General features: G+C 42.2%; 1 protein-coding gene across 6 annotated transcripts; it reads left to right on the top strand.

Moving 5' to 3' along the window:
* The first annotated feature begins 23 nt into the window (after window positions 1–23).
* LOC119651333 (N-alpha-acetyltransferase 80) lies at window positions 24–13,691 on the top strand. 6 transcript variants are annotated; one of them, XM_038054875.1, is made up of 3 exons: window positions 24–307; window positions 11,935–12,037; window positions 12,263–13,691. In XM_038054875.1, the coding sequence occupies exons 2-3, from the start codon at window positions 11,996–11,998 to the stop codon at window positions 12,764–12,766; spliced, it is 546 nt and encodes a 181-aa protein (XP_037910803.1). In that variant the 5' UTR covers window positions 24–307; window positions 11,935–11,995; the 3' UTR covers window positions 12,767–13,691. The 6 variants fall into 6 exon arrangements, with proteins under 6 accessions (XP_037910803.1, XP_037910807.1, XP_037910801.1 ...); XM_038054873.1 differs by lacking the exon at window positions 11,935–12,037 and adding an exon at window positions 11,162–11,406 and having other exon boundaries at window positions 29–307; XM_038054877.1 differs by lacking the exon at window positions 24–307 and adding an exon at window positions 374–389.
* The last annotated feature ends 10,587 nt before the right edge of the window (window positions 13,692–24,278 follow it).

The raw sequence follows: 24,278 nt of genomic DNA, 5'->3' as shown, positions 1-24,278 counted from the left end.
ACCTTCACAACTGTCACACTGACACCCAGCGAACTTTTTGGCAAGCCCAGCGTCAACTCGGAAGTTGTTTTCTAATTTTAGCCGCCGCATACGAATGTGTGTCGATTGTTTACTTTTCCGTGTGTGGTGCGAAATTAAAGGAATGTCTTCGCGAGATTCCTGAAATCGCGCAAATTTCCTCGACGTTGCGAAACCATCAGCGAGCAATCATTCGCACTCGCACCGTGTCGCCAAGAGGTGGTCAGGCAGCCAACCAGTTGGGAAGCTCTCTCGGCACGAAATCGCTTCGCCGCTGAACTAGAAAATGGTATTTCAAGTTTCAAGTTCACATAATTAATTAATTTGTCGTTAAGTTTAGTTTTGTTGTGCCGTAGTCTATTTTTATTGTGGTGCGTTCTTGGTGCGTTTATTTTTGGTTGCGTTTCTCCCCCTGTGGACGTCCCGCTCAGTGTCGTTTGGATTAATTTGGATATTCTCGAAGTACGCGCGAAATGGGGCATGAAGCGAATCCACGGAAATGTTTGGTGCCTCGAAATTGTTCCAGTTGTGCGAATAATTCGCGAGGATTATGCAATCGCCACACCTGAAATTTTACGCCCGTTTGCGTTGTGGAACGCCCGAGGTGATTACGCGCTCAGTGAAAGTGCCAGGCTTTGTGGCTAAGTAACCCCAAACGGTGGCTGATCCGTGGTCAGAGTTGTGTAACGATTGGTTGCGGTTCGCCACTTCCTTAAATTCATTAAATAATTGCCAACGAAAATGATAATCTTGTTTACTGTGCATATCATTGCACCAATGAAGCCTCGGTGGCGATCGCCAGGTCATAGACCCATAAGGCTTCTGGCTCTATTTGAAGCTAATCACCCGTGAAAACCGAATCTCTCCTAAGACAACCTTGGCTAAGTATAGTTTTGAATATTGGGTTTCACCCTTCGATTTGCTCCTTAAAACAAAGTATTGGACGCCTCGAACCTCTCACTCCAAGCAAATAACCTTCCGAAGCCACCTAACAAAGCAACGTCAACTGCCAGATGAGATCTGGGTCGCATTGGAATTAGCAAAAACCAAATTCATTCGGATGAATGAGTGCAGAAGCAGTTAATTCACAACGTTCCCCTTTTGAAAGAAACCGGAAACATTAATTTGTAGAGAATCGAACGAATTTGCGTTTTGGGATGTGTGAAGCAGACTATATGTGGCCGGTGCTCTTTAAAGTTGGAACTCGATAACCACTGACACTAAGTGAATCGGTGTTAACCCTCATATATCGCGATCATAATAGTATGATTGCTGCCAAATTATCTGATATTGTTTATCATCATTCTGGCACTACAGCCTGACGTCGGGCCTTGGCCGCCTGGATCGTTGTACTCCAATTATCTCAATGTAGTGTCTGCGTCCTCCAATTTTGGAAGCCAAAGTAGTTGCTCGCGTCTGTCTATATTGTGTTCTCCTACCGTCTTCCGGTCTTCCTCGACTCGTCGTTCGTGCATAACCATTCTAGGCATGCGATCTTCGCTCATTCGTTGGACACACCCTGCCCACTGGAGGCGTTGCAGTTTAACGAATTTCGGAACTTCTAGCTCGTCGTACAGTTCATACAACTCATGGTTGTACCAGGTGCGCCATCCGTCACGGTCGCGAACTGCGTCGAAAATTCTCCGAAGGACTTTCCTTTCGAATGTGTTAGCAAATTTTCGAAGGCTTGGGCTAGGGTCTAGGTTTCGCTTCTGTGCACATACTTCGATTTCATTATGGGAATGACCGAGAAGAAAGTCTAATTCGTTAGCTGTTTCCATCGCGACCTCATCAGTCTCATTGGCGTCCTTTGACGTCCCAGATATATAAAGTTATCTACGAATTCGATGTTTAGGTCCCTTACGTTGAGCTCGAATGAACTGGCGTCTTACTTCTTGATTGCAAGAGTAAGGAGTAAGCAGAAGTTCTTCTGCGTCGGTCAGCTTTGGAAAGATGATTTTGATGATGATGATTGTGTCGACTTAATTAGTAGCGTCCCGTTGGCATTGGTATCCATTGCTCGGATAGCGAATTCGAGTGTTAGGTTGAAGAGCATTGGCGCCAGTCCTTCGCCCTGTTTTAAACCAGTACGAGTTTTGAAAAGATCAGTAACCTGTTCTGGATCCTGACTTGTGAGGGGGTTGATCATAGTCATCTTCGTCAGTTTAGCTTGTGTACCAAATTACAGCATTATATTGTACAGTACTCCACGATCTCTACTGCCGTATGCCTGCTTGAAGTCGACAAAGATTTGGTATAGATCAGCGTTGTATTCCTAGCACTTTTGTAACCTTGGTGCTCGCCAATGAGTCGTTCGACGAATGGTCTTATTCCATTCTTCAAAATTTTCGTCAGTATTTTAAGAGTGAACAGGCTAGTTAGGTGTCTCTGTAGTTTTCACAGCGCTATCTATCTTCCTTTTTAGATTCCTTTTTATGGATGGGACAGATGATGCTCCTGCGCCAGTCGTCTGGGATCTCCTCGTCCTCCCAGATTTGCAGCAGTAGTGCATTGCATTTAGTAAACCCGTTCTACCAGGGTCTAACAGCTCGACTGGAATCTCGTCCGTGCCCGGCGCTTTGTTTGATTTCAGTGACCGCACGGCGAAATCAACTTCTTTTGCTGCCGGAGGATGTGTAATGAGCCCAGGATCACCAATATCGCCATCGATTTGAGCAGGGGCGCCAGTTGTCGGCTTTAGAAACTCTTCAAAATAGGACGCCCAACGTTTGTTGATGCTGACGGCATCGCTGATGATGTGCCCATCTTGCAGAGGCTAGTCCTGGGTTGATAACCGTTCTTAATTTTATTCATCAGCATTATTAACGCCGCAACAACTGGTATCTGGTCTAGGTCCGCCTTAATAAAGAACTGCAGACATCCCTGTTTTGCGCCGAGGTTCACCAATTCGATAGCTGAAGCTATCTCTCTGTTATCTTAGGCAGGGTCTGCCTCGTCTTCGTTTTCTACCATAGATATTGCCTTTATAGACTTTCCGGGCTGGATCATCCTCATCCATACGGATTAAGTGACCCGCCCACCGCAACCTGTTGAGCCGGACTTTATCTACAACCAGACGGTCGTGGTATCGCTCATAGATTTCTCGTTATGTAGGCTACGGAATCGTCCATCCTCATGTAGAGGGCCAAAGATCCTTTGGAGGATTCTTCTCTCGAACGCGGCCAAGAGTTCGCAAATTTTTTTCTGCTAAGAATCCAAGTCTCCGAGGAATACATGAGGACTGGCAAGATCATTGTCTTGTAAAGTAAGAGCTTTGACCCTATGATGAGACGTTTCGAGCGGAACAGTTTTTGTAAACTGAAATAGGCTCTGTTGGCTGCCAACAACCGGCCGCGGATTTCATCATCGTAGCTGTTATCGGTTGTGATATTCGATCCTAGATAGGAGAAATTATCAACGGTCTCAAAGTTGTAGTCTCCTATCGTTATCCTGTTTGACGAGTGCGGTTTGATGTTGTTGGTTGGTTGGTTTTTGGTGGTGACGTTTCCACCATATATTTTGTCCTGCTTTTATTGATATGCAGCCCAAGATCTCGCGCCGCCTGCTCGATCTGGATGAAGGCAGTTTGTACTGGTCGTTCTTCCCATGATGTCGATATCGTCAGCATAGACCAGTAGTTAGGTGGACTTACAGAGGATCGTACCTCTAGCATTTACCTCCAAATCACTTTCTCCAGGGCCTTAAAGAGGACGCATTATAGTCTTAGTCTTGTCTTAGACCATTGTTGATGTTGAATGGTGTCGAGAGTGATCCTACTGCTTTCATCTGACCTCGCACATTGATCAGGGTCAGCCTAGTCAGTCTTATCAATTGCATTGGGATGCCAAATTCTCTCATGGCCGTGTACAGTTTTACCCTGGCTATACTATCATAGGCAGCTTTAAAGTCGCTGAAAAGATGGTGCAGCTGATGTCCATATTCCAACAGTTTTCCCATCACTTGCCGCAAAGAGAAAATCTGATCTGTAGCTGATTTGCTTGGAGTGAAGCGTCTTTGGTATAGGCCAATGATGTTCTGGACGTATGGCGCTATCCGGCCGCTACAACATATAGGATAATATCTTATAGATGGTACTCAGCAACGTGGTACTTCTATAATTGCTGCACTGCGTGATATCCACCTTTGTATGTATGAGACAGATAATGCCTCGTTGTCAGTCGTCAGGCCTTGATTCGCTGTCCTACACTTTGAGCATCAGTTGATGAACCACTTGTTGTAATTGGTCATCTCCATATTTAACCAATTCGACTGTAATTCCATCGGCTCCTGGCGACTTATGGTTTTTAAGCCGATGAATTGCACGAATTGTTTCTTCTATGCTTGGTGGTGGCAGCATTTGTCCGTCGTCTTCAGTTGGCGGGACCTCCAACTCGCCGATATTTTGCTTGTTGAGCAGTTCATCAAAATATTCAACCCATCGCTCCAATTTGCCCATTCTGTCGGAAATCAGATTTCCCTCTTTGTCTCGGCAGGATAACCGTCGAGGTGTATAAGGCTTCATGGTGCTGACTTGTTGGTAAAACTTCCGCTGCTCCCTGTACTTTTCGAGTTCACAGACTTGTTGGTTCTCCCAGGCTTCCTTTTTCCATCTGTGAAGTCGCTTCTCCGCTCGCCGGAGTTCGTGATAAGTCCTTGCGCGTGCCCTCCTTTGAGAATGCAGCATTCTTCCGTTCCGTAGCTAGCTTACATTCATCGTCAAACCAGCCGTTCCGACTTTTCTTGCGGCTAGAGCCAAGTATTTTTGTGGCCGTATCAATGATAACGTTCTTCAGGTGGTTGTGAAGATCATTTGTTGATGCTTCATCTCCGGGAGCTCTGCTGACTGCGGTTATTGCGGCATCCATTTCCTTCTTATAGGTGTTGCGGAGGGCTGTGTTGTGAATGGCTTCAGTATTCACTCTCACCTGATTGTCAGAGTGGATTGTAGGTGGTGTCGTAATTCGAGCTCGGAAAAATATGACAACGAGATAGTGATCCGAGTCTATATTGGCCCCCCTATATCTTCTGACATTCATCAAGGCTGATAGGTGGCGGCGTTCAATCAGCACGTGGTCAATTTGTTTGAAAGCACCCTCGTTTGGAGAGGCCCACGTATGTTTGTGGACCGCTTTCCGCGCAAACCAGGTATTTCCAACAACCATTTCGTGCGATACTACTAACTAAATAATCCGCAGTCCTTTATCATTGGTATCCCTATGTAAGCTATGGGAGCCGATGTATCGCCTGAATACGGGCTCCCCGCCTACTTGACTGTTGAAATGTCCAAGTATGATTTTGACATCATACTGCAGTCTCCTCTGTAGGGGCGGGAACGTTTATGAGGCTTATATTTCTAAACTTACCTGGCAAACGCAGAGTGTATAGCCTTTCGCTTATATTTTTAAAGCCGATAACGGTAGGTTTCATTTTTTGGCTGACTACTCCGAGCACATGGTTTACTGGATGGCCGCTATAATATATGGTGTAGCGACTCTTCTCCAAGGAACCGGTCCCTATCCATCATATCTCCCCCAACGCTGTTACATCAACCTTATATTGGGACAGGGTATCGATCAGCTGCTCAGCAGCATTCGGTCTGTACAAGAAGCGGCCGTTCCAAGAGAAAATGCGCAAATCGTTAATCCGTTGTCGTTGCCGGATTCGTCCGAGGCTCCTTCCGTGGCTTCGTAACATCGGTTTTCCGTATAGGGTTAATTTTATTCACTAGTCTATATGCTTGTCTGGTGTTTTTCTTAAATAGGTTTTCATTAGGGTTCATCAACTGCGCGTCAAAATATGTCCATTTCCTACTTCTAATTATTCTATTCGAAATTTGCCATAGCTGGTCATACTTTTCTTTTTTGGTTGATTTGGTTGCATGTTGGCTACATTGTTTTCGTTCTTTGCGTCGAGTGATATTCTGCATTCATCGTCAAGCCAGTCAATTCGCTTTCGCCGGGAATTGTATCCCACGAGCTTCTCTGCGACTTCCTTGATCTTCCCAGAAGCTGTGTACATCTGCTTATATCGTGTAGCATAAACCTGCGCCGTAGTATCGCTCAGAACTTTATCAGCCACGAAGATTTTGGTAGGAATGATGACGTGCGGCTTGAACTGTTTGTTCATTATAAATGCAATTGCAAACTCCCTGTGGCCCGATGGTTTGCAACTTTTGCAAAATTGTATGCGAATTCATATCGCTTATTTCGCTACCAATTCAATTTGTTTCCTAGAGTGCAATCATGCTCAGTTTGACCTATTGACGGTCCAAGTTTATTCAGGATCCAAAAGAATAGTTTGTTAGACGTTTGCTTGGTCATCGTCGTTTATCCGTCTAACCCGAGCCAAATGTTACACGTTTTATGACATGGAGTAGTTTTAAAATGTCGGCCCATCGGGAAATCCTATCCAGGGGTGGCCTCCGTGATAGCTGTTTCAGGTGGTTTGGAACGTGGCGGAGTTCGCAGAACTATTTTGCAGGTCTGACCACGTGGCTGAGAGGCTTAGATGTAACTCAGTCATTCAGGCTACAGCTATCCCTCTCTCCCCCTTTCTCAACCCTGGCTTGGAACAGGCTCCGATGGAGTATCTGATATTGTTATACTACGCTAGTGTACCAATCAAGACAAGCTGTTGTTCATAAACTTTCTTTATTTAATAATTTCAAGTCAGTGAATTCCTCCAAAGATTCTCTCGTCAGTTCCTTGTCTCGCTTTACGTGCGATCAAGGATAATATGCCCCTATTTAATTTATTCCAAAAATTGTATAACTTAAGGGGATCGTCTAGTGTAAAGGCCTTTTTTAAGATTTTGTGTAAAACAAAAGCTTATTAAAATCGATTCACTGTCTATCACAAAACGGCTACACCGATCCAAAAGAAATTTGGTGAACATATGGGAACTTACTAATAGTATGCATATTTACGTGGGGTTTTAAGAGGGGCTCCCCATACATGCAAAGAAGTGATGTAAAAAGTTTTTTCATCGAATATAGTCATGTGGGGTCTCGACTAATACTTTCCAAACCTGATATTAGTCGTTTTGAGAAGGCTCTGGTCAAGCTCTGGTCAATAAGGCGGATTTGCGCTCAATATAATTCGTAGGCATGTCGTGTTCTACGAATTATATAAAGGAGCATTCAACATCTGCGAGCCGCTACGGTCACGCTGCTCCCAGGGCAGAGGTGAGGCAGCGTCTGACGATTTGCCTCTGCCCTGGTAAGAAACCGTAAAGCCGTCGTCGCTTGACTGATATTAGTGTTGACCTGTATTGTACAGTTTGCGAATAAGGAGTCGAAATGTACATACTTGAACTGAAACAGGATTCATTTTCAGAAACTACCCAACTCAAAAATCTGAAAAAAAATCGCTTATATGAAATCTAATCTTCAAAATTTGTTCCATGTTCTTCTCAAATGATAATAATATGTACATTACAAACTTATTGGAACTTATTGAAGACTACACTTTCCAGGGCATACATTTTCAGCCCTTACTCTCCTATGTTTCACACAGTTTTGACGTGACGACGCACTGCTACTTCAAACCTTACGTGAACACTTGTCTGCGGCGTGTTATCTAAGAATTTTGTTGGTGGGTAGGCCAGTTACCCTGGACGATGTGATAAGAAGGCAGAAGTGGCAATGGATAGGTCACACATTAAGGAGGGGCGACAATTGCCTCGTTTGATACGCCATAAAGTGGAACCCACTCTTCCAAAATTGCCAGCGAGTGGGTCACCCCAAGAGCCTAGGGGCAATGGCAAACATATACGGCTACCTAGACATGTGCAACAATTTAACTTTAAGTGATCGAGCACTCACTTTTTACATTGTACTACAGAATTTTTCCACGAAAGCAAATCGCGTCTATTAGCACATTCAAAAATAAACTTTTGGGTTAACCAATTAACACTGTAGGACATACTTTGCTGCGCAACACAGACTTACAAATCTTCCAAAACTATCTTTGAGATCTGTCTGCATTGGAATCTCGAAATTGCAACCTTATCTGAAACTGACTCTAACGGATAGGCCTTTATTCCCGGAAAGCTTACAACAATTCCATATTTTTTTTACGGATTCACACCCGCTAAGACCAGCCACACATACGCCGTGAATTTTCTCAACTAGCTATCGCGAGGCCATTCACAGCCATGTCATAAACGCCTCTCAGCTTTTCTAAAGATGATTAATGATTAATTAATCATTGATTTCGATCAATGATTAGTCACCACCCCAGTTACTTAACCATTGACTTCGAAACGTCCTCATGATCATCAACCCGGACGGACTCTTCTGCAAAGTAATAAATACTCCCACTTCCGTATAGCCTAGGTTGTCTGCAAAACCAATCAAATCCCGGAATTGCCTCTTCGATAACTTAAGGTATGAAGACATCTCGTCGCCCTAGGACCTGAAATTCATCCTCCACTTTCTCCGGAAAGATAATTAACATTGTTTTAAGCATTTTTGGACACGTCACTTGATACTACTTTTATCTAAGTACCTTGTTCAAAACAATTTTGCAAGCAGTTTCTGGAGGAAGTTTCACGTGGCAATTCCAGTTGCTTTTCCATATGTACCGCTTAACACATTCGATGCGTATCACCTAGCGTATGCGCCTAACTCATGCTTGTAGATGAGATAAAACATTCTGATCTATCTTTCGATCTGATTAGATACATTAAATACACCATTGTGTTCGGATAGCCGAGCGGTTAGAGCACAAAACTGTCATACGGAAGCTCGCAGTTCAAATCTCACTGGTGGCAGTGGGATTTGTATTGTGATTTGACGTCGAATACTAGTCGACTCAACTGTGAATGAGTACCTGAGTCAAATCGGGGTAATAATCTCGGGCGAGCGCAATGCTGACCACATTGCCTCCTAATGTACCGTTACGGTCTTGAATGAAGTGCTCTAACACACTTCAAGGTCCTGATCCAATATGGATTGTCGTGCCAACGATTATTATTATTAATACCCCATTGTTATCAACTGTGCTGGTCAGGCGCTAGGCGTGATTTTGATAATTTTAGGAATTGGGGTCCAAAGACAAATAAGAATTATTACATCACTTTAAACTATTCGCTGCGAAAAAGTCTCAAGCTTGAATAGGTCAAGACACCTATATCGAAATGAATTTGTTAAGGTTACTTCGTAGATCCGACCTTTTGATGAAGTCTAATCACGCCGAGGCAGAACGACCTCAACATCGTTCGACCATAGTTCAGTTTCCTGCTAAGAAACAAACGCGGTCTCGCATAGTAGCATTACACGCCTCAGATGCACATTTATAGAACATCCACACGATCTCAGGTTCAATGAGACTGTGCATCAGTTCCATAATCATCACACTCAATGCTGTACAAGTGATAAGCCTACAGCAACGGGTCGGCACGAATACGAACGCAAACAGCCAAGATGATCGAATTCAAACCCCGGGTAATAAGGTCGAGAAGCTGACGCACAATCATTTCGACCATCGCACTCGTCAAATACATGTTACTGAAAATCAAGGTATACCAGATAACCACCTTTGCCACTTTACTACAGAAACATCTTCCGTTACCGATTCTTCCTTTTTCAATTATTAATTATAATCAGTTTAAGAAGTTATGCCCCCAGTTAGCTGATGATAGCCAGCTGTTTTCCTCCATTTTCCGTCTTACTACTCTGTATGGGGTTATGCTCCAGGCTAAATTCCTTTTCCAAAACAATGAGAATATTTTCCTTGTCCAGGTTCCTGTCTTCGAGCTCTTGCCTTAGAATTGTCCCTTTCTGCTTCAACTGATACGACCTTCAGTTCCGTATCCGTCTCTGTCCCTTAATGGTATCAGCTTAGGGCATATCCTTCTTTGGAAATAGTTATTATTTCCAGACAGATCCTCTTTTCGAATTTTTTTTTTGTTTTTCATTGACTTTGACCTAGTGTTGAGGCCGGAAGTGAGTTACGACCTGTTCTTACGATTTGACCAGTTCTCTGAGATAAAATAATTTTATTGACTTTAACTTTTATACACTAGATATTTTCGTATCAAAGCAAAATAAATAAAATTATTCATTGGGCTAACAGCTTTTTCTAATAACACCAGTAACTCATGAGGTACAACCCTCATTATTGTTTTGCTCACACCACAGACTTCATGAAAAGAGACTCGTTCTCGACTTATATAGTATAAAAAGTCGAAGTGACTAAATTTAAAAAAATTTCAGATATGGATAATCAAGTGTTGTAGTCATGTAACTATCAATATAGATTTCTAAAAGTGTCCGCTCTTGTTGTTCAATGTGGACTTTCGTCACAGGTGGGAAATCTGCTTCACAAAGTACGTTTGCTGAAAAAGGCGCCATTCCGAGAGCCTTGATATTGGCCATCGGAAGTCAAAATAATTTTTAAGGTTTTGTTTGCATTCAATGTCTGCCGGTCACACGCACTTTTCTCAGAAACGGCTATACCGATTGACATGAAATTTGGTGAGAAGGTGGGAACTGTGAACACCCAGACATGCAGTGAGTGATATCTTTCTACGTTGCGATTTGGGGGGGGGGGGGGTCTCCATGCAAAAGGGGGGTGTAAATTTTTTTTTAACCGAATATAGTCATGTTGGGTGTCAAATGAAAGGCATCGATTAGTACTTTTCGAACCCGGTCTTAGTTTTGATGTTTATTAGAAAGGAGCGGGAGGCCCGCCTTCAGAACCATTGTTATCTCTTGATACATGGATGGCCAGAATTTGCATGCAAATTGATACATATATAGAATTATGTTTCAACATAACACAGATATAGGCTTAAACATGCTTCAAAGTAGAAATTTCTATTTGATGTAAATTTGATCCTTGCTTTAGATTTCATTTTAAATGTCTCCATTAAATCCGCCACTGGTCTTTAAGTTCCTCCGAGTTTACGCCATTGTTGATGAGTTTTGCAATAATTGAAAAACGTTGGTAATAATCATAACTGGATTCGTCCTGCATAGCAGTTATGGACCTGTTTTGCATGCGAATTTATTTAACTTATTTTTGAATACTTATGACAATGTGAACTCAATCCCAAACCTTATCATTATTTTGCTGATTTTCCCATTTACCTAACTAAACTCAACTAATACGAATTCCCTTATTTTTTAATTTTATTTCAGGCTTACTAAATCCACATGCATCTCAATTCATATCTGTGATAAAGTAAACTTCCATATTCATTAGCGATTTACTAAAACAATGGTATGAGTGAGAAACTGAGAGTTTGAAAAACACTCTTCTACACAATCCAAAAAATCAAAAATTATCACTGACTCTGACCATGGACCCGTTTACAAAATTCCGCAAATTTGCCACATATACTCGCACAGAAAACAGGACTAAAGTGGATCGGTGGAAGCAAAAAGTAAGGAACAATTAAGATATGTATATGGCCGAAGGGTCTACTTCTAAGGTTAATAAGAGTATCACTTATAAAAATTATTACTTATTATAATAAAAACGAATAAGTTGAAAACCCTGAACGAGCGAATGTTAGCTATATTTAGTCCTTGATGATTAATCCCCGAACGGTATAAAAATACAAATAAAATCACTAAATGATTCGCTTCCCATACGAAATCAATACACTCGAAACATGCTGGTCGCAATGTCCCGCGAAATCATTATAAATTGACGCGCCGTGTCAAATCCAATACATGTAGGTTCACACAAATATTCGAAAAATGCAACATTTGTGGCGTTGATCCAAATCCAAAATTATACTTGAGTGCACCATGTGTTGTGAGTTACAGCAACAATAATTTGTCTTAATTATCACGTGTCGATGTGATTTATGTATCTACCTGTTATCCTGCGTTGTACAATTTTGAGCTTAGTGTTTAATTGTCCTCTGCAAAACGGAGACAACATTTCAACAAACTTTCTTCTGCAGATTGTACTTGTACACAGTTTTCCAGCTCGCGGTAACGGGTTAGTGTGAAGCAATTCAAGTGATGGGTAAAATAGGCTGCTATGTTTATGAAAAGTATTACGAGGTATAACCAGTAATTAAATTAAAGAACTCTTAGGCGCCACTAAATATTTAGTCTGCACCCTGAAACATGTCAGCTTGATTTTTCTCTTGTTATAAATTATTAATTATCAATTGAAACCTATCATTGTTGCATTAACTTGATTATAAAAAAACTCAAGCTGACATTGGGGTCAAAGACTAATACCAATCCCGAGAATTGAAAAAATAAACAAAACTCAAATTCTAGGGTCTTCCACCATACAACGTATCAGGCAGCCCATTCAACGCAGTACCAATTCACCACTATCCCGAACTACTAGGTCCTTGCTGCAAACTGATAAATTCCGAATGGCCACGAAGTGATGCAGCCCGTATGCGTTCATTAGAAGCATCATGTGATACATTACCAGTGAGTTTAGTGCTCACAATTGACAATATGCAAACCGTTATAGCGCACTGCAAGCTCAGTCCAATACCGCATATGAAAAAATGCTGCTTTGTGGAATCAGTTGTTGTCGAGCGGAGTTATCGCGGAAAAGGTCTTGGTAAAATGATGATGATGTGCTGCGAGGATTACTGCCGAGTTGTACTAGATTTAAATACTATTTATCTATCAACCATCGATCAAGTGGGTTTCTATGAAAAAATTGGCTATGAACAATGTCCGCCTGTTGATATGTATGGTCCTAGGAACTGCCCATTGCCTAGTTTACAGAATTCAAGGAAAACATTCATGAAGAAAGAACTTTAAGGAAAAATAGCACGTAAATTCAGAATAAATGAATAAAACTCGCGCATTTGAAGCGAGTATTTGTTCATACGCTTATATCAACTAATGGAATATGATTACTATTTATCTAATACTACGAACGCATGGCTCTTTACGTATAACACCAACAAAATGCACTTTTAATCGCAGTATTACAGTAAGATTTCTAGCGTTAAGGATGTTCAATCAACTAGTGTAATTTTAAGATTGATGAATTCATCCAATAGCAAAGAAATTCGCTCAATAAATGTACGATATGCCTGTGGCGTAACGACACTAGATATTAAGAAAAGTGAAATGAACAGCAATTTTCCTACATTGTTAGTTATAATGCAATCATTTTGCCGACTTTATCAAGCAATAGAAATGAGCAGTGAATTGAAGCAAATATACAAAAGAGTAATCATATCCAAGGCTATACAAATTAGTTTCATAAATTTATTTTATGTGTTGACTACGATTTCTAAAATTTGTGTCAATAATTAAGTTTGTGAACTTAGAAAATTTTTATTTTTATACAAACATTCGAAAGCCATATCAAAATATGATGAATTACGATACAAGCATAATTTATTGAAATATAAATGCACAGTTATGTTATTGTGTTTTCACATATAATTGTAATTATTTGTGATTTTGTTTAAATTTAAATTTCTACGAAACATGCCAAAAAGTCAATAACGTATTACATGCAAAAGCATAGAGTCTAAGCAAATAAAATCAACTCAACGCCAGTTGAGTCATATCAAATCGAGATCTTCGATCAATTATAGTTCTAAAGTAAGCTATATATTAGGTGCATTTATGCTTTAAACCAAGTTCAACTTTGAAAGATACAAATATTTTTAGATGGATTTAGAAATGAAAAATAATAAATGGCTTTTGAAGTTCAATGGAACTTTATTCTAAGGTATATTTTTTGGTGCAAAATATCAAGCAATTATTTAATATTGAGTAGAAATGAAAACTCAGGGTTGTTTCCTGATTTAAAACTAGGTAACGTCGCCAAAGCCGTGTTTCGCTTTTGCATTTAGATCACCAATCACAAACACAATGCCATGAAGCCTCTCCTAGACTATATTCAATTTTTCATAGAAGCCTCCTCTGATTCAAAAGTCTTCGCCGGCGCGTAACACTACTATTGAAATGTTCCTCAATTTGGGCCACAATTTTGCAATCAGTATCCTGTGCGACGTCGGCTCCCAAATGATGAGGGCGCGCCTTGAGATTATCGCAACCATCAATCCAACGCCCAATTCACGCTTGCTTCCGCCAGACTTTCCAACAGCCAAAGGTCATTTCCGGCACGCCCATCCTGGTTCGAGGCATGGTAACGTTTCTATCATCATCAACGGCGCAACAACCAGTATCCGGCCTGCCTTAGCAGGGAACTCCAGACATCCCGGTTTTGCGGCGAGTTCCACCAATTTGATTTTCCTACAAACTGTCTGACGTCCTGGCCTAAGTCACCGGTCCACCTGAGGCAGAGGCTGCCAAGCTTTCTTCTTATTTTCTACCATTGATATTACCCTTATATACTTTCCGAACTGGATCATCCTAACCCACCCACCGCAACCTATTGAACCAGATTTTATTCACAACCAGACGGTCATGATATCAAATATAAATTTCATCGCTATAGTGGCTACAGAACCGTTCATCCTCATGTAAGGAGCCAACATTTTTTAAGAGGTTCGATTCGGAAAGAGTTCGAAATTTTTCTTGCAAAGAACCCAGGTCTCCAAAGGATCCACAAGGACTGATACAGTAAAAACGTTGACCCTATGGTGAGATGTTTCGAGTGAAACAGTTTTTGTAAGCTGAAACATTCTCTGTTGGCTGCCAACAATGCGCGGATTTCATCGTTGCAACTGCTATCGGTGGTGATTTTCGATCCTAGTACTTCGTCTTGCCTTCATTAATGTGCGGCCCAAGATCTCGCGCCGCGTGCTTATTCTCGATGAAGATAGACTATACATCTCGAGTTGTTCTTCCCATAATGTGAATATCGTCCGCATAGGCCAGTAGTTGGGTAGACTTGAAGAATCGCATTTAGCCCAGCTCATCATTTTTTCCAATGCCGGGTTAGGCCAGGCCTATCGTGCATCCTCTTGTATTGAACCGTTGTTGATGTTGAATGGTTGGTCGTGGTCGTGATACCAAATACTCTCATGGCCATGTACAGTTTTACCATGGCTATGCTATCATGGGCGGCCTTGAAATCGACGAAAAGATGGTACAACTGATGGCCATATTCCAATATTTTTTCCATCGCTTGTGGCAGGGTGAAAATGTAACCTATTGCTGATGTTCTGCGCGTATGGAAATATCGGGCCTAGCAAGGAAGAATATCTTATAGATGGTACTCAGCAACGTGATATCTCTATAATTGCTGCACTGCGTGATATTTCCCCTTTTATGTATGGGACAGATAATGCCTTGTTGCCAATCGTCAGGCACTGATTCGCTGTTCCACATCTTGAGCATCAATTGGTGAACCTTTTGCCTCAATATTTAACCAATTTGGCAGCAATTCCATCGGCTCCTGGCGACTTATGGTTTTTAAGCCGATGAATTGCACCATACTTGGTGGTGGAAGTATTTGTCCGTTGTCTTCAGTTGGCGACACCTCCAACTCGCCGATTTTTTTGGTTGTTCAGAAGTTCATCAAAGTACTCAACTCATCGCACCAATATGTCCACACGGTCGGGAATAAGATTTCCCTCTTTATCTCGACAGAAGGAGCATCTTGGTGTATAGGCTTCATCTTGCTGACTTGCAGTTGCTCCAGGCGCAATAGTTCTCGAGTTCACAAACTTGTTGGTTCTATCAATCTTCCTTTTTCCGTCTGTGAAGCCGCTCCTCCCCTCGACGGAGGTCGTGATAGGCCTCTGCCTGCCCGCTTTCTTTGAGAGTGCAGCATTGACCGGTATACAGAATTCTTTCATTCCTTTGCAAGCTTACATTCATTACATTATATTTTTTTGCGATTGGGGCCAATTATGTTTGTAGTCGTATTAAAAATAATATTCTTCAGATCCTTGTGAAGATCACTTGTCGATGCTTCATCTCTGGGACCTCTGTTAGCTGCGGTTTTTGCGGTGCCTATTTCCACCTTACAGGTGTTGCGGAGAATTCACTTTCAACTGATTGTCAAAGGGAATTCAAGGTGGTGTAGTTATTCTAGCTCGGAGCAGCATGCCAACAAAACAGTAGTTAGTGTGTTTAGTCACCAAGACTGTGCGATAGCGGTCTTTGATTAGCAAGTGGTCTCATCGGCAGAGTCCCATGTATAATATGTTCGTGAACCGCTTTCCGCGCAAAGCAATTACTTCCAACGATGTTGACTGAATAATTCTTCTATCATTGGTGTTTTTATGTAAGCTACGGGAGCCGATGTATCACCTGAATACGGACTCCATCCCTATTTGACAGTTGAAATCTCCAAGTATGATTTTGTTATCATACTTGAGACAGGGTTCGAGTATCCGCTCAACTGCCTCGTAGAAGGTATCCTTCTACCGCTCTGTAGGGGCATGAACGTTAATGGAACTTATATTTTTAAATTTGCCTCGCAAACGCAGAGTGCATAGTCTTTCACTTATATTTTTAAAGCCGATAGCAACAGGTTTCATTTTTTGGCTGACTAGGAAACCTTCGAGCACATAGTTTGTTGGATAGCCTCTATAATATAAAGTAGGGTAGTGGCTCCTCTTCATGAAACCAGTTCCTGTTCACCGCATCTCTTGTAACTCTGTTAGATTAACCTTACATTGAGGCAGAGTATCGGCTTGCCACTGCGCCAGGTTCGAATAGTGCAGGGAGTGCATGTCTTCATTGCCGGGTTCGCCGTTGTAAAATCCAGCCCAACTCCCAACCTGGACGCCCAATTGGTACAATTTATCATATTTGTAGGTGCGGAGACTCGCCTTCATCCTTCTCTATCTGCAGTTTTTCATTAAGAAATCACATTTAACGCTATGCAAGCTCACAGCAGCGAGACAAACACAAAACGTACGCAAACACCCATGACGACTGGGATTTGAATTCAGAGCAGCGAGACGCTGACGCTCTACCCCCTTAAACCTCGCGCCGTTAGTGATGTGGACATGTATAAAAACTGAGATTCACTATACGCCAGCCATCTTTCCTTTGAGTAGCCACTTATATATAACTGACTTTTGTGTCTCATTCGCCAACCGCCGTCCACCCTCGCTGGGCCAAAGATTTTCCTAAGGATGCGACATTCGAAAGTATGGTTTTTTTACTTCGACTTGGTTCATCGTCCACGTTTCGCTGCCGTAACCATGGACAGGGCAAATCAATATTTTATATATTGCGTAGTTCATTTTCCTGAGTACATTGTTATTTTTCAAAATTGACAATACGACATAAAATGTTTTGTAGGGAAACATGATCCCCTTGCCGATTTCATCTATTTCATTGCCTTCTGTGAGATTATTTATACAGTAACGTACCATTTAGATCTACTGGCATCTCTTTGATTATATAATCCAGCGCGTTGTTAAATAATGTTGCGAGCAGTCTATCGCCTTGCTTCATTCCTAAGTTTTACTGAAACAACTTGTTAATTGGTTTCGTATCTTCACTTGAGCTCTAAACTGGCGCATTGTTATTATGACGAGCCTCATCCTTTTCCCTGGAACTTCAAATTCAGGTAATCTTTTATGCTGTAACGATCGATCGGTACCGTCTTGTGCCCGACGTTTGAAGTCAACGAAAATTGTATGGACATCAACATTATATTCCTGACAAGTATCCAGTGTTTGCTCCACTGAAAATATTTCATCAATCGTTGACTTTTCACATTCTCCCTGGCCATCCATATTTTTTGACAAGGGTTCGAGCCTTCTTTCCATTATTTTCGACTTACTTTGTAACAGGTTCACAACAACAAACGACACCTCGATATCATGATCGATAATCTTCCGACGTATTTTCATCATCATCAACGGCGCAACAACCGGTATCCGGTCTAGGCCTGCCTTAATAAGGAACTCCAGACATCCCGGTTTTGCGCCGAGGTCCACCAATTCGATATCCCTAAAAGCTGTCTGGCGTCCTGGCCCACGCCATCGCTCCATCTTAGGCAGGGTCTGCCTCGTCTTCTTTTCCTACCATAGATATTGCCCTTATAGACTTTCCGGGTGGGATCATCTTCATCCATACGGATTAAGTGACCCGCCCACCGTAACCTATTGAGCCGGATTTTATCCACAACCGGACGGTCATGGTATCGCTCATAGATTTCGTCATTGTGTAGGCTACGGAATCGTCCATCCTCATGTAGGGGGCCAAAAATTCTTCGGAGGATTCTTCTCTCGAACGCGGCCAAGAGTTCGCAATTTTTCTTGTTAAGAACCCAAGTTTCCGAGGAATACATGAGGACTGGCAAGATCATAGTCTTGTACAGTAAGAGCTTTGACCCTATGGTGAGACGTTTCGAGCGGAACAGTCTTTGTAAGCTGAAGTAGGCTCTGTTGGCTGACAACAACCGTGCGCGGATTTCATCATCGTAGTTGTTATCGGTTGTGATTTTCGACCCTAGATAGGAGAAATTGTCAACGGTCTCAAAGTTGTATTCCCCTATCCTTATTCTTGTTCGTGCTTGTGTTTGACCAGTGCGGTTTGATGTTGTTGGTTGATTCGTCTTCGGTGCTGACGTTGCCACCATGTATTTTGTCTTGCCTTCATTGATGTGCAGCCCAAGATCTCGCGCCGCCTGCTCGATCTGGATGAAGGCAGTTTGAACGTCTCGGGTGGTTCTTCCCATGATGTCGATATCGTCAGCATAGGCCAGTAGTTGGGTGGATTTGAAGAGGATCATACCTCTTGCATTCACCTCAGCATCACGGATCACCTTCTCGAGGGCCAGGTTAAAGAGGACGCATGATAGCGCATCCCCTTGTCGTAGACCGTTGTTGATGTCGAATGGTCTTGAGAGTGATCCTGCTGCTTTTATCTGGCCTCGCACATTGGTCAGGGTCAGCCTAGTCAGTCTTATTAATTTCGTCGGGATACCGAATTCTCTCATGGCCGTGTACAGTTTCACCCTGGCTATGCTATCATAGGCGGCTTTAAAGTCGATGAACAGATGGTGCAACTGTTGTCCATATTCCAACAGTTTTTCTATCGCCTGCCGCAGAGAGAAAATCTGATCTGTTGCTGATTTGCCTGGAGTGAAGCCTCTTTGATATGGGCCAATGATGTTCTGGGCGTATGGGGCTATCCGGCCTAGCAAGATAGTGGAGAATATCTTATAGATGGTACTCAGCAACGTGATACCTCTATAATTGCTGCACTGTGTGATATCTCCCTTTTTATGTATGAGACAGATTATGCCTCGCTGCCAATCGTCAGGCATTGATTCGCTGTCCCATACCTTGAGCACAAGTTGATGAACCACTTGGTGTAACTGGTCGCCTCCATATTTAACCAATTCGGCTGTAATTCCATCGGCTCCTGGCGACTTATGATTTTTTAGCCGATGAATTGCACGGACTGTTTCTCCTAAACTTGGTGGTGGCAGTATTTGTCCGTCGTCTTCAGTTGGCGGGACCTCCAACTCGCCGATGTTCTGGTTGTTCAGTAGCTCATCAAAGTACTCAACCCATCGCTCTAATATGCCCATTCTGTCGGAAATCAGATTTCCCTCTTTGTCTCGGCAGGATGAGCATCGAGGTGTATAAGGCTTCATCCTGCTGACTTGTTGGTAAAACTTCCGCGCCTGGTGCGGTTGCTCCCTGTACTTTTCTAGTTCACAAACTTGTTGGTTCTCCCAGGCTTCCTTTTTCCGTCTGTGAAGTCGCTTCTCCGCTCGACGGAGTTCGTGATAAGTCTCTGCCCGTGCCCGCGTTCTTTGAGAATGCAACATTACTCGGTATGCGGCATTCTTCCGTTCCGTTGCTAGCTTACATTCATCGTCAAACCAGCCGTTCCGACTCCTTTTGCGGCTGGGGCCAAGTATATTTGTGGCCGTATCCATGATAACGTTCTTCAGGTGGTTGTGAAGATCGTTAGTTGATGCTTCATCTCCAGGTCCTCTATTGACTGCGGTTATTGCGGCATCCATTTCCCTCTTATAGGTGTTGCGGAGGGTTGTGTTGTGGATGGCTTCAGTGTTCACTCTCACCTGATTGTCAGAGGGGATTCGAGGTGGTATTGTTATTCGAGCTCGGAGCACCATGCCAACGAGATAGTGATCCGAGTCTATATTGCCCCCCCTATATGTTCTGACATTCATCAAGGCTGAGAGGTGGCGTCGTTCGATCAACATGTGGTCAATTTGGTTGAAAGTGGTCCCGTCTGGAGAGGCCCACGTATGTTTGTGGACCGCTTTCCGCGCAAACCAGGTACTTCCAACAACCATTTCGTGTGACCCTGCTAATTGAATAGTCCGCAGTCCGTTATCATTTGTTTTTTCGTGGAAGCTATGGGAGCCAACGTATCGCCTGAATACGGGCTCCTTCCCTACTTGGCTGTTAAAATCCCCAAGTATGATTTTGATATCATATCTGGGACAGGCTTCGAGGGTTCTTTCTACTGCCTCGTAGAAGCTATCCTTCTCCGACTCTGCAGTCTCCTCTGTAGGGGCGTGAACGTTTATGAGGCTTATATTTCTAAATTTGCCTCGCAAGCGCAGAGTGCATAGCCGTTCGCTTATACTTTCAAAGCCGATAACAGCAGGTTTCATTTTTTGGCTGACTAAGAAACCTACTCCGAGCACATGGTTTACTGGATGGCCGCTATAATATATGGTGTAGTGGCTCTTCTCCAGGAAACCGGTCCCTGTCCATCGCATCTCTTGCAACGCTGTTACATCAGCCCTATATTGGGACAGGGTATCGGCTAGCTGCTTATCAGCTTCATCTCTGTACAGGGAGCGCACGTTCCATGAGAAAATGCGCAAATCATTGTTCCTTTGTTGTTGCCGGGTCCGTCGTTTTAAAATCCGTCCTATCCGAGGCTCCTGTTGTGGCTTCGTAACAGGTTGTTTTCCGTGTAGGGTTGTCAGCCCTACCCAACCCCTAACCTGGAGGACCAGTTGGTACAATTTGTCCAGTTTTTAGGCGCGGGAGACTCGCCTTCATCCTTCTCCGTCTGCAGCTTTTCGTCAAGAAAGAGCTCCCAGCGGTCACCACGTGGAGGTGGAGATAGGGTTCGGTAGTAGAGCTGTTGGTGTTGGTTCAGCAGGCATTTCCCAGGTTTTATGCTCCATCGTGGGTACCAATCCACGTTTCGCCCCGGGACCTATACTACCCTTTGACCACCACGTATTTTCGTCAAAATAAATAATGCTAACATTCCAGAGAAACGAATGGCTATTATCAGAGCGCTATTTTGCGCCATCATCTGTGATGGCGCAAAATGTCACGTGCTGTATCAAGGTAAAATATTAGAGAAATTTGAGGTCCAGCGTAAATTCCGGCAGGGTCACATCTAGTTACCATTTCTTTTTGCTATCGGTGACGTTTTTCATGCTCCCTTGTTCGGAGGACGTGAAGGAGTTCAATGGACTGTGACATCTTTCCACTGACTGTGACCAAGGTTCTAAGTCTGACGGGTCATCACGCACTTCGTATCTGCATTAATGGGGAGAGCATCGAAATCGTCTATCAATTTGTACATCTACTAACCGTGGTTTCTGCTGACGATGGCACCTAACTGTATGTCGCTGGATGCATTAACAGTGCATATACGATCCTAAAACAGGCAAGTCTGCTATTCACAAAATATCTTCGCACATACTTTATTTCTTATATGAGCAGAAGGTTTGGAAATACTACTTCTAGTGGAAGTGTTAAAGGGAACGGAGCATGCAAACATTAAACAGTTAATAAAGCCGCCTACGAATGGTTCAGTTTAGTGAGAGGAAGCAATCTCCCCATAGACCGACCAATATCGGAAAAGAGGCCCTAGAATAGGCAAAAAGCTTGAATTATCCTGCTTTCAGGGCCCGCGACGGTTAGCCACAGCTAATTCAAACCTGGACATAGGATTTATGAAAAGATATAGCCGGAAAAATTGCAGCAATCAAGAAGCGATGGATGACTGCTTAGAGGACGTTCATCAACTTGTGTTATAATTCGACTGCGGAAGATATAAACATTATTTTTCACAAGTGCTTACCAAATGGCACTTTAGTGCTAACAACTGATAAATGCTTCCACTGAAAGCATAGTAAAGAAAGGCTAAATTTATTGATCGAAATTAACTTGGTTGAATCAAACAAGTTGAAGACTGCAATAATGCAAAGAAGTAACCGGTCTCATTGTTTTCGATGAATAAATTACCTACTCGTCAATTATATGGCAAACAGACCGCCATGGATAACAAGGGATATTTCTACAAGTTAGTTGATAGGTGAGGACAAGAATACGATTAGTGAAGTTCAATCAAGGGACATGGGAATCATTCAAAATACATTACCAGAAACATAGTTTAAAGAAAGTTCTGGAACTTTGAAGAATCAAAAAGATTTTAGTCCGTAATCAAGATGTCATGCTTACCATAATTGCAAACTCTTCTGAAGAAAACAAATGACTACGGCTTCATCCAGGGCAGAGGCAACTCATCAGACGCTCACCTCTTCCTGATGAGTTGCCTCTGCCCCGGCTGTTTTTTCTAAATTTGGGTGTTAGCTCAAGAAAGGGGTCTATAGACCAAAAAAGTGAACAATTTCTTTCCAATTGGCACAAGGCTCCCGCAATTCCAAACAAAAATTATATTAAAAGTTTCGAGAAATTTGATTGGGATGATAATCACTATTTGTCAATGCCTTTTTTCTAACGCATGGCAGAAAGCAGCAAGAATAAAGCAGGATAAATTGACACTCTATGGACGATGTCCAGATTGAGGATGATGCCCTGATAGTTGATATTCTTGATGAACATCGAATTCTAGAAGACGTTCGCCGAATTGCAGTAAATGACGCAGACGGTGAAAAAATGATAATGATAACACAACAATAAAAGTGCCCGATTGAGACGAAATCACACGATTTAGTCAATCGCGAATGTACCAGATGGACGCCAAATAGATATTCGCTGGATTTGTATTTTGTCACTCATTTTACTTTTTTTATCGGTGACGATCTCCATGCTATCTTGGTCGGATTGTGACATTTTTTTTTTAAATTGCTCGATTGCCGATGACATCTGCTTACTCTCTCACCGAATCATGAACCTTGGTCAAATGGGACTGAATTTGAAAAAGGCAAGCAAAACAGAATTAAGAAAAAAAAAATCTTCCGCCTGTTTTAAAAGGCAGAGCATTGAAAACGTCGTGAAGGTTATATATCTAGGAAGAAAGCTTGCCCTTGCCGACAGCGGTTCTGGACTCGATATCAATCGACACTTTACCACTTTCCATGTTTTATTCAAAATCCAGAAATGCAACTATATCAATATCGAGTTTAGACTATGGCAACGTTCTCTTAGTACTGCTATCTGGAAGCAGCACATGGAAAGCGACCGCCGCCGTTACTCGAAAGCTACCAATTCGTTAACACTTATCTACATCCCGATAAGATCAATTTCTTACTTAAGACCTGTTTCCATTAGGAAGCTTCGTGTCAGTACATACATCGAGCACCTGGTCTATTTAGAATAATCAATCTTTGTCGATAACCAGATCTAAGGCTACCTTACTATGTGTATTTATGATGCTTTACATTTTTCCAGTTGTCGTTTTATTACTTTCGTCGGTATTGTATAACAGTGCAGCAAATACATCGAACATACATAGATAATTTTCTAAATAATTTGATATATTAATGTGTTTGCGGCCATATTCAACCTAAAAATTAAATTTATAGCAATCTATCTTACCAGTCCATACATCAAACCAAAAATAGTGAATATGTAATATGACGGGTCATGTACCTACCAATCATAGCAAAAGCATTGCACTTGACCCTGCCTATCAACTTCCGTCTAACTGAAAATAATAGAACATTGCCCATAAATTAATCCTCCCATCAGCCAGAGACCTAGGTGCCAATAAAAATTAGCAAAATGCACGTTCACAATGTAAGAATTGTTGTAACTATTTCGGAAGACATTTGCAAGTGAATTATAGACTTTCATAGCTAAATGAAGCGTAAGTATTTGGCAAGCACGTAAAGTATTTAATTATGTGACTAATTGCGAAATTGAGAAAATTTATTCAATTTTTGTTCTCGAGCCCAGTGTAATGTCTGCTAGTATTTAAATTTATTCTTGAGCTTGAACTTTCCTAAGGACAATCAGATTAATTGAAGATCGAGGTGAAATCAGGGTGTGATCATTGCTATTTAAGTTTTCATTCTTGAAATTGAGTTAATAATGACATGGTCATCAACTTTTTACCGAATAGTATTGCTACTACTGGTAGAATATTGACTTGATTGATCCTATAAACTGTTTCCGGAATTTCGGTATCAGTCAATATTTGTGGGGTAGAGAGTGGCGACACCGTCAATCACTCCAAAAAA

Source organism: Hermetia illucens, chromosome 3 (genome assembly GCF_905115235.1).
Source record: "Hermetia illucens chromosome 3, iHerIll2.2.curated.20191125, whole genome shotgun sequence".
NCBI lineage: Eukaryota > Metazoa > Arthropoda > Insecta > Diptera > Stratiomyidae > Hermetia > Hermetia illucens.
The sequence above is the reverse complement of the archived record's forward strand: the minus strand, read 5'-3'. Positions and strand labels throughout refer to the sequence as shown.

Bases quoted from the DNA above. Each gene is read 5' to 3' on its own strand.
- LOC119651333 (XM_038054873.1), top strand. From the start codon at position 11,323: ATGGACCCGTTTACAAAATTCCGCAAATTTGCCACATATACTCGCACA. The intron at 11,407-12,262 runs GTAAGGAACAAT...CTCAAATTCTAG, and splicing joins TGGATCGGTGGAAGCAAAAA to GGTCTTCCACCATACAACGT.